At 42.0% G+C, this 11,028-nt stretch overlaps 1 protein-coding gene across 14 annotated transcripts in view; it reads right to left on the bottom strand.

Annotated features, from left to right (window-relative positions):
- Positions 1-1,186: 1,186 nt before the first annotated feature.
- Positions 1,187-11,028, bottom strand: part of LOC147607047 (uncharacterized) — a 151,514-nt gene continuing 141,672 nt past the window's right edge. For 10 of the 14 annotated variants that reach the window (XM_086791589.1, XM_086791598.1, XM_086791595.1 and 7 more), the window contains 4 exons: positions 2,663-2,755; positions 2,340-2,411; positions 2,109-2,195; positions 1,187-1,760 (listed from right to left, as the gene is read on the bottom strand). In XM_086791589.1, coding sequence (XP_086647715.1) covers positions 1,716-1,760; positions 2,109-2,195; positions 2,340-2,411; positions 2,663-2,755 — 297 coding nt within the window. In that variant the 3' untranslated portion in view covers positions 1,187-1,715. Of the gene's footprint in view, positions 1,761-1,797; positions 1,948-2,108; positions 2,196-2,339; positions 2,412-2,662; positions 2,756-5,558; positions 5,691-11,028 lie in introns of those variants that run through there. The other 4 variants (XM_086791594.1, XM_086791591.1, XR_015264913.1 and 1 more) reach the window with 4 other exon arrangements.

The following is an 11,028-nucleotide window of genomic DNA, read 5'->3' as shown; positions in this document are numbered from 1 at the left end:
TACCAAATGCAAAATCTTTCAACACACTGCAAGTACTCAGTATTCACTGAATGCAACCCCGGATGACTGCCAATTGACTGAATCACCTTTGCAAAGTGTATGAAAAATAACATGGAGTAGAGAATAGAGTGTTACTAGCGAAAGTATGATGGTCAATGTTGTTGAAGACACCATAGATGCTGCTCTGCACACCAAATCTTTGTCGCTGCACAGCCCAAACACCCAAAATCGAGTAGAACCAATCCAAAATGACGCCTCTCCAAAACGTATGTAGAAACCTTGCGGTGCCCAAAACGCGCTTGAATCATGTCATGGACCCTGAAATTGTATAGTTCGTATACATAACACTACAGTATATACCTTCTTCTCCTAAGAGGGTATCTCAATCGGAGACAAAAAAACAAGGTCGTGAGGAGGAAAGTAGACTACTAGATCAAGTGTGAAGGAAGCTAGCTCTGATACCAATTGTTAGAATTAGGGTTAGGGTTGCAACAATGCACACACACAAGATAGAGAAGCTTGAGAACACACAAACTCACTAGATTAGAATGAACAAATGTGTGCCAGATACAAAAGATAAGTACACATCCCAAAATGAGTAGATAAGAGGGTGTACATACGCACGAGGAAAAAAACCTCCTAGTGAGGGAAAAAGTACCCCGGTGGTCCTAAGTGTGTTCACACACATCACTACCATATAATGCTAGAAGGAGGAGATGAGTGATTATGAATTGAAGGAAGAGATCTGGCAAAAGTCAAGATATCAAAATAGGGTTTTTACTTCAATAGTGTAATGTTGTACAAGGCTTTGATAAAACATCATAAATGAACAGAAGCACATTCCAATGAGTGTTAGAATTAGACAAAAAGGACTGGACCTTACATTGAAAAAATCCCTGATTAATGAGAAAAAGGCCAATTTTTCTGACATCATGTATGACGACTGCATGTGGGGGCTGTGCTCCTGGTCTCCACTGTCTAGTTCTCCAATCTCAGGGGTGTGGTGATGCCAAGAGAAAGTAGTTTAGAGTAAGTATACTCTAAATTACTAGACACATAAATGACATACAATGTTATTAATAGCCAGCACCACACTTAATTTCCCCTCTTTGGCCATCCATCTCATCTAGGTGCCTAGTCAAGGGTCTAGATCCAAACTCCTTAAATAAGAAGTAAAACATTAACCTTGTGAAAAGCTGAACTTGCGATTCTAAAGTCATTTAGCATTGGCATGTGTTGCCAGTCCTAGATAGGTGGGACAGGTCTCTTGCATGGTTAGTGTAAACTATTCTTGCAGGGGTTGTTCCAGCATAAGCATCGTCCAAGGCCACCAACCCCCATCCTTCAACTCATATGCATGCCATTCAAGCTAGGTAGTGAACTAATGTGGCAATATAATTAGTATCCAAAATTGTGAAATCCTGTCTGAATTTACATGTCTTCTGGCAGTCTACAGCAGAAGTGATGGGACTATTTTCTTTCTGCACACTGAGCGCATGTCCAAAAGAACCTGCTATAAAGTGCACAAAAGGATGATAGTTGCTCAGAGTCCTGGAAAGAGAAGAGTAACTTGTATGTAGGATTTTCCCTATTGATTAGTTGGAAAACCAAAAAGGCTGGATTGGGCTGCAAGGGTTGCTGATATTGATGGCATGTGGGATGGTCCTCTGGCATGATGGAATGGGATGAAGACTCCATTAAAAACCTTTATTTATTTACTTTTCCCTCCCTTCTTCATGGTCCACATGCACACCATTAGCCTGCAACAAAAATAACAACACAGGTACATTCACTGATCTATATTATTTATTGGTACATAAAACAGTTAATTCCACTTCATAATGCTTGTTATTACACGAGAAAGTCATTAACGAAATAAGTGATCTAAAACTTGAGCCAGGCTGCCTGTTATGGATGGATGACAGTCAATCTTGACTGTCAAACTCTCTGCACGTCACATGGGAAACAAGTTGTGTAACCAGCCTAAAGTTCCTCTTCACACACTTTATGACTTGTAATTAACGATGTGTGATTGCAATCCTAATGATTAGTGTTCCCCATCACACACTGCAAAATTAAAAAGGTTTTTATAAAGATGATAATCAAACCTGATATACTGATTTGAGTATATTTTGATCAACATAAGCACCGACAGGAAGTTTGCAAGTATCCATTGTTTGGATTGTTTGATATGCCTACATGATCAACAAATGACAAAACAATTTAAAAATCCTTTAACTTACTTTCTTGGCTATGGCGGCACCCTCAAAAGTTATAATATTGCAAGGATCATTACTTCTTCTTTTGTGTGTCAGAAAAATAAGTTCTGGTAGACTCACATGGCTCATATTGCCTTCTTTGTAATAGAACTCGATTAGTAAAGCATAGAGGTCTCCTACCCGCAGAGCTGCCTGCGGAGTTCACATCAAGTTTATTTTTTTTGCTTGCAGAAAGGAGACTTCTATTAAGTATGAATAGACCATACAAAATCACGGCTGGAAGCCGGAACAAAAAAATCCTCATCCCAGACTGTAGAGTAATCTCAACCAATATGGAGCACAAAGTAATTGACTACATAAAACACGTAACTTTTGTTGAAAAAATATCGTACCACAATAAGCAAAGAATTCGGTTTTCAATAACATGAAAATGTGTAGCTTACCTGCTGATTTCTATCTTGTAGGCTTAATTCAGAGAGAAGTTGAGTACATGCAGATATCATCCCATTTGGATCACTCTTAGCCATCCTCCTCGCCTAAAATTGAAGGCAAACTTTTGATTAGTAATGCTCCTCTATGCATTTTTTTTTTCTGGTTAACCAAGTGAATGAAATAGGCACCCTTTTAAACATGTCATGATTCTTTCTTTCTTTTTTGAGACTCTGGGTGTGTGTGTGTTTTCTTGCGCGCACACGAGCGCCAGCGCATGTGCGCGTGTGCAAATGTGGTACATCCATGTGGGCATATGCGTGTGGGGAAAGGCTGGACAAAAGAATCTGAGAGCTAAATCCGGAGTCCAGACCCACTAGATTCTTGCCCACTTTTGGGAACCTGAATAGAACTTGAATGCTCTGAATGAATTGTTGTCTTGAAAAACCTACATCCAACAAAGAACCCATTGCCATCTCCAAAAAGGCACTTGCATAGTGAAAAACTTAGCAATAGAGGCTGAAAAACAATTTGTTTTTACGCTCTTGGGTACAAAACGATAAGACGTAGAGAATTACTCCCCAGGAAATGTACTTAAGTGTGTAAACCCCATAGTGTATACAATACATGTAAGCTTCCTTCTTTCTTTGGGAATCTTGAATGAAGTGCTTGTCTCTTGTAGCCTCCATCTTTCATGCTTAATACATATCATTTTGCTGAGAATACATGAAGTAGATGCCTAAAACTACAGAAAACATGCAATTGGAGAAAGATATTTCTGAGAACACAAGTAGAAAAACCTTCATTCTTGTCAAACTGTTTGAACAATCTCATCTGTGACCATAGAAGCACAATTCTAATGACATTCTCCCATGATTTATGCAGATGCAAAAAGTGTTGGTCATGTCCACTCCCGGCTAGTTCAGGTGTGAACCCAGCTTACTCACGGGCATTTTTTCCTGTGACCGGACACAGGTTTTTTCCCCGTGTGAACACACTTTTGTGTGTTGGGCACTTAGCCCTCGGCTTTTTAGTACTCACTTGTACTTTCATTTCTTTATTATTGAGTACATCTTTTCCAGCACTCTCATGTTTCTCTGTGCTTGAGGCTGTGTGTGTGTGTGTGTGTGTGTGTGTGCAGGCTCGCTGCCCTCCTACCCAACATTGGTATCAGAGCTTGGTTATGGTTAGGGTTAAGGTTACACATCAGAGCTAGGGTTTGCCCTTATTGCTCAGCTTTGGCCTATTGCACACACACGAGCAAGACACCTGCTGTGCAGCTGCCAACTTGTTCTGCACGTCGCCTGCCTTTGAAGCTTGTTGATTGAACTTGAGTCGACTCTACCTGCTGCCCGAACTGCTATGTGCCGCCTCTTTACTACCCGTTGACTGTACCTCCTGCCTGCCTTCCAACCTGCCGCCAGTGCTGTGCGCTGTCAATGCTCTGCAACCGCCGCCCTGCCCTGTGCGCTCGACTTTACCAGCGCCGCCTTCCAATCAGCCGCCAGTGTTGTGCACCGCCAACGTCTTGGCGCCGCCGCCCTGTCCTGTGCGTCCGACTGTACCAGCACCTTCTGCCCGACCCGTACTGCCCGATTGTACCTGCCAAGCACTGACAGCGTACAGATCTCCACCCACTTGCACACTACAAAATTTGGGGCATTTGAAATTTTTCGAAAATTTCAGCCCCCACAAATTTATAGATTTACAGGTTTATGGGATTTGGCAGTTTTTGACCTGAAATTGCATATTTTGTTTGTTGAAATTTGGGGCTTTTCACCATTGAGCCTGCAATTGCAACATTGGCATTGATTTCAGCAGATTTGGTGCGTAATTGCACTAGAAATTTGGGAATTTTGCAGAAATTGGCACTATTTGCAAGTCTATAAGAGACATTTGCAGGCATTTTGGTTGGTACACGTGCATTTACGTGGCATTGGGGCATTTCTCCCTTTTTTTTATTTGGGCATTACAACATTTGGTATAGGTGACAATGGCTTTAGCAGATTTACAGGTGCAGATCCGGTTCAGATTTGGTCTAATTGGCTGCCTAAAAATTGGGCCTTTTTTACATTGAGCCCATTTTTGCAGCATTCGACTAATTTACCTTTGATTTTGCCAGGATTTGAGCACTTGCAGCTCTTACAGGTGTCAGCTGATCATGTTTTTCACGACACATGTATACATTTGTGGTTTGCTGCAGTATATGTATGCCATTGTGGACATTTTGACTGATTTGCATCATCGTGCAGTACACTTGCAGATTTGGGACATGCATATGTATTTCTTGTGGTTTAGGAGTTACCTTTCAGTCCATTGATTATCCTGTTATTTATCTCCCGCATTCTTACAATTTTGCTGGGCATTGCCTACTCGTGGTGACTTGTGATAGATTTGTTGTGTTGTCATGTGGCCAACAGTAATAATGACCTCTTTGGCATGCTATCTCAAGAGGACAAGCTTAATGGGGCTAACTACCCTATGTGGGCTTATATGATGCGTCATGTATTGGTTGCCAAGAATGTATGGCTATATGTGGATGGCACTGAGGAGCGTCCTCTAGCACCTACTCCAGCGGCGGAAGGTGAAGTGATTCCCGCTCAACCTCGCAGGTCCACCTCCTCGTTCTCCTCCTACCTAGCAGCAGCGTACTTGGGATGCTAGGGATGCTCAGGCCCATGCGTTGATTGCTCCCTCGCCTAAAATTGAAGGCAAACTTTTGATTAGTAATGCTCCTCTATGCATTTTTTTTTTCTGGTTAACCAAGTGAATGAAATAGGCACCCTTTTAAACATGTCATGATTCGTTCTTTCTTTTTTGAGACTCTGGGTGTGTGTGTGTTTTCTTGCGCGCACACGAGCGCCAGCGCATGTGCATGCGTGTGCAAATGTGGTACATCCATGTGGGCCTATGCGTGTGGGGAAAGGCTGGACAAAAGAATCTGAGAGCTAAATCCGGAGTCCAGACCCACTAGATTCTTGCCCACTTTTGGGAACCTGAATAGAAATTGAATGCTCTGAATGAATTGTTGTCTTGAAAAACCTACATCCAACAAAGAACCCATTGCCATCTCCAAAAAGGCACTTGCATAGTGAAAAACTTAGCAATAGAGGCTGAAAAACAATTTGTTTTTACGCTCTTGGGTACAAAACGATAAGAAGTAGAGAATTACTCCCCAGGAAATGTACTTAAGTGTGTAAACCCCATAGTGTATACAATACATGTAAGCTTCCTTCTTTCTTTGGGAATCTTGAATGAAGTGCTTGTCTCTTGTAGCATCCATCTTTCATGCTTAATACATATCATTTTGCTGAGAATACATGAAGTAGATGCCTAAAACTACAGAAAACATGCAATTGGAGAAAGATATTTCTGAGAACACAAGTAGAAAAACCTTCATTCTTGTCAAACTATTTGAACAATCTCATCTGTGACCATAGAAGCACAATTCTAATGACATTCTCCCATGATTTATGCATATACAAAAAGTGTTGGTCATGTCCACTCCCGGTTAGTTCAGGTTGTTGGAAATAAGTGCACACTAGGTGTATTATTTCTCTAGTCTAGTTTCAGTTCAGTCTTTGTGTCTTGAGTCTAGTGCCATGTGGCACCTCTACATTTATCCCATAAGTGAGTCTACTCAATCTTGTACTTCTCACCTATAAATTGTAGGTGTCACATCAATGAATAAATCAATCTTGTGTCTTGTCTACACTCATCTCAAGGAAACTCTTTGTCTTTCATTTTGTTCTTGTTTCATTTCTAGTTTTGCTCTTGCTTTCATATTTTCTACATGGTATCAGAGCAGGCTGCTCCTGCCCTGTATTGCTTGCCATAGCCTGTAGGACCAGCCTATTCACATTCTGCACAGGCTGCGCCGCCTGAATCTTCTGTCCGCCAGTTTTTTTTGCTGTCCGCTTGCGCCGGCCTGATTTCAGTAGCTGCTGCGTACTCCTCTTGTTTTCGTGAAGCTGCTACTGCTCTCTCGCTTGGAGCTGCTGCTGCCCGCCGTACTGTTGCAGCTCTTCTTTGGCTGCCTTCTTCATCGACTCAAGGGTGCGTATCATCTCAAGGAAGCTGCAGATCGACTGTCCTCCTAAACGAGCTATTTTGCTGCATTCAGTTTTGCCATTGCTTCCTTTTGAAGAGTCTACAAGGTACTGTGCATTGTCTCCTTCAGTTTGCTGGTTAGTCCTTTTCTTATCCTCATATCTGCAAACTGCTAGTTCCTCATGCTTCGATGGGCTGTCAAATGCTATGGCCTTGACAAGTGGTGAGAGAGCCGGCTTCTAAAAACAGTTTGGATCTCTTCTTTCATTCATTTCTGCAATCTTGTAAGGGAATAGACACTGCCCTTGCATTTTAGCAAGAGGCTCAGTCTATCAGTCTTTATATCTGTCTTCTAGTCTTGACCATCTTGTCTTCTAGCTTGTCTCTCAATCCTTGTCTAGTCTCTCTGTCTTGGTCTTATCTTTTGTCATGTCATAGTCTTGTCTTTTTGTCTTCCTCCTAGTGTCCACTTAAGGAGGGTGTTGGAAATAAGTGCACACTAGGTGTACTATTTCTCTAGTCTAGTTTCAGTTCAGTCTTTGTGTCTTGAGTCTAGTGCCATGTGGCACCTCTACATTTATCCCATAAGTGAGTCTACTCAATCTTGTACTTCTCACCTATAAATTGTAGGTGTCACATCAATGAATAAATCAATCTTGTGTCTTGTCTACACTCATCTCAAGGTAACTCTTTGTCTTTCATTTTGTTCTTGTTTCATTTCTAGTTTTGCTCTTGCTTTCATATTTTCTACACAGGTGTGAACCCAGCTTACTCACGGGCATTTTTTCCTGTGACCGGACACAGGTTTTTTCCCCGTGTGAACACACTTTTGTGTGTTGGGCACTTAGCCCTCGGCTTTTTAGTACTCACTTGTACTTTCATTTCTTTATTATTGAGTACATCTTTTCCAGCACTCTCATGTTTCTTTGTGCTTAAGGCTGTGTGTGTGTGTGTGCGTGCGCGCATGGTGGCCGCCGAAGACCTGCTCGACTGCTCTCGACTTGCTCCCTTGCTCTGTCGACCTGCTCGTCTGCTCCCTCATCCTGTTCGCCTGCTCGTGTGAGAGCACATGTGGTGAGGCGATTGTCCCAGGACTGTATCGGCCCTGTAGCCTATACTGTGTCAGCTCTGCAGTAATCTACGCGACCTTCTGAGGCTACCCTGATGCTCTTTTTTCTCATCGCCAATCTGCTCTTTTTCATCTCTTCCTCGACCTGAGTGCGTGTATAGGAGTGAGTGTGTGTGTGCGTATGTGCTGTGCCTCGCTACAGGTCTATTTTTCCCCTTCTGTATAAGTCGCTTCAGCTCTCTGTTTTTCCCCTTCTGTATAAGTCGCTTCAGCTCTCCTTTTTTCCTCTCCTTGTAAGATTGCATTCCAATAGTGCTGTTCCCCCTTTTTTCTTGATCTGTGTCTTCCTGCTGAATCGATTGGTCTCGATGGCAGAATCAAGCAAGTATTATGTCAAGAGAGCTCTTTCTCCTGAACCTAAAAGACAATCAAGGGAATCTTTGCCCCCCATAGCTCCTTCATCTAAAGATGCTTCCTATGTGTTTGACATGTTGAATGAGGATTTTCAACAAAGTAGAAGAGAATGGACACTACCTGCTCCGGAACTCACTTACAAGATGAAGTTACCTTCTCTTGTGCATCCTCTGAAGAAGCTCTCTCAAACTGCAGTCATCATCTTTTTTCCAGGTAAAATACCCTCGGCTAATGATGTGGGACAATGGGTGAATTCTCTCCTAGGTGGATGCTATGTAGAAGGAGTCTATTTTGCCTCCAGAGGATTTTATGAAGTTCATCTCTTGGATGTATTGACAAAACAAAAGATGCTGGAAATGTCCCCTTTATTTTTTGGTCGTCAAATGGTGCACGTCATGCCCTGGTCTCCTAACAAGGATTATCAGAATCTCATCAAACATCACTGCCCTGTATGGGTTGAAGTTGTTGATTTCCCAGATTATATGAGAACAGAGCTTCCAGGCTTAGCGATGACTTTGGGACAAGTGATTTGTCCCCCTCGTCCCACAGGTAACAAAAATCGTTTTTGCATTTTATGGGATACTGATAGACCAACCCCCTCTTCTATTGCAGTTGAGATTGAGGGTGTTAATTTGGGAAAGAAATATTTCACTTTGAAATGGGGCATTTTTGCCGGAGCTTGTTTCTCTTGTCACAAGTTCGGGCATCTAGCTTCGGAGTGTCCCTCAATCCTTCATCCGCCTCCTCCAGCTGCCATTCCTCCACCATCTAATAAAGGAGGTCAAAAGACTTATGTGGAAAAGATTGAAGCTAAAGGAGCAAAGCCTTCACTTCCTACAGGGAACCAAGCCAATTTAGCCCAAAATAAGGATAAAGGAAAAAGCAAGCTAGTGGAAAATATTTCATCTTCTCACGAGGGTTGGCAGAATGCAAAGAAGACGGTGCCTCTCAAACAAAGACCTCTCCAATCTCGCAATTGGGATGCTTCTGCTCCATCTCCTGGCCAACCTTCTACCTCTTCGGACAGCCCCATCTCAAAAGCATGGGTCAATGCAGTTAAGAAGGGTATTCCACTTTGTGAAGAAGATGATTTAGCCAGGGAATTGTATTTTGAGGGTCAGCAAGACCCTGTGGCAATGGCAGAGGCTTGATGCCTCCCTTTCTCTTTGAGGATTGCTCATCTCTTGTACATATTTTCATGCGTACTTCTCTTAAATGTTTTTCTTATAATATACAGGGCCTCTGTAATCAGCACAAATGGAGACTCCTATGGCATTATATAAACAATACTCATCCTGATGTGGTGTGTCTGCAAGAGCATAATCAGCATTCTTTTGCTGGCCAGCATGGGTTCTTTTCAGGCTATGATATATTTTATGCAGGATCTGGACATTTCTCTGGGCTGTGCATTTTAGCCAGACATGATCTGCAGCCATGTGTAGCATTTAATGATCCTTATGGCCGATGGATGATTATCCAATGCATGATCAATGGAGAGATTTTTGAAATAGGCTCCTTGTATGCTTATCAAATTTCAGCTTCCAGAGCTCAAATGTGGGACTCCATTAACCAATATCCTTGGTCTTCAAATGCTCTACTTTGTGGTGATTTTAATAATTCCCCTCACTGGAAAGACAATATCACACATAAATCCCATATGATTCCCTCTGAAATCCAGCAATGGGAACATATGAATTCTTCTCTTCATACTGCAGATTTATGGACAGCAATTCACCCTTCGGTTTTGGGATTCACATATCATCATAATGCTTTTACAGAATATTGGGCCAGGCTTGATAGATGGTATCTTATTCATGCTCAGCAATATGATGATTATACATGTCAAATGTGGACTGATTATTCTCAACAACTATCTGATCATACTCCACTCTGGCTCAACCTTTCTTTTGGTATGCCTCTGGACGACATTCAGCTCTCTTTAGTCAGACACTTGCAGGTTAATCAATTATATCTTTCTCATGAAAAATTCCAGCAAATGATCAGATTGGCTTGTAAGCCATTGTTAGCTCATGCTCGGGAGGATCTGGATTTTGCTTGGAACTCCTTTGTACATCGTATTCAAAATGTCATTAAGGAATATGGAAGATGGTACATGGCAGAAACTAGACAGCATATCCAGTGGGCAAAATCATACAAGCAGTCCTTGGTACAGATTAGCCATCAAAGGTCTCTTTCTGCTTCTGAACAGAATTCATTGTCTTGTGCTTCTTCCATAATTGATGCTAATGATAAACGCAAGCTTTCCAAATGGCAGACAAGGGCTAGAGTTAAACCTATGCTGGATAAGGGCTGCTCCTCAAAATCTTTCTTTCGAAATTTACACACGTACAGACAAAGTCAATCTATCATGAGAGTCAGGAAATCGGATGGTCTTTGGACCCAGTCTCTATCTCAGTTAGAAAAACAATGCCTGGATCATTTTCGGCTTCTTTTTTCTCTACCATCTTCTTCTACATCTCAGGCTGCATTGGCTCGGAGCAAATTTATTGAGCTTGTTTCTCCTATTGTTTCTTTGCAAAAAGCTTCAATGCTGGAAATGTCCTTTTTGGATACAGAATTGGATGAAGCCCTCAAGCATTTGGGTAAACATAAATCCCCAGGTTGGGATGGTTTGACAGTTGAATTTTTTGTAGCCTTCTGGGCTGAATTGAAGGGTCCAATCTTGAAGCTCGTTAATGTAGCCTGGCAGCATCAACATCTTCCCTCAGCTTGGAAACATGGTCTGGTTAAGCTTCTGCCCAAAAAACCTCTGTGTGAAACAATGGATGACTGGAGGCCTATCACTTTGATGCCTGTTATATATAAACTTATTGCTAAAATGCTGGT

The sequence above is a fragment of the Cibotium barometz genome, chromosome 56 (assembly GCF_041138505.1).
Source record: "Cibotium barometz isolate CiBa-2024 chromosome 56, ASM4113850v1, whole genome shotgun sequence".
Lineage (NCBI taxonomy): Eukaryota > Viridiplantae > Streptophyta > Polypodiopsida > Cyatheales > Cibotiaceae > Cibotium > Cibotium barometz.
The sequence above is the reverse complement of the archived record's forward strand: the minus strand, read 5'-3'. Positions and strand labels throughout refer to the sequence as shown.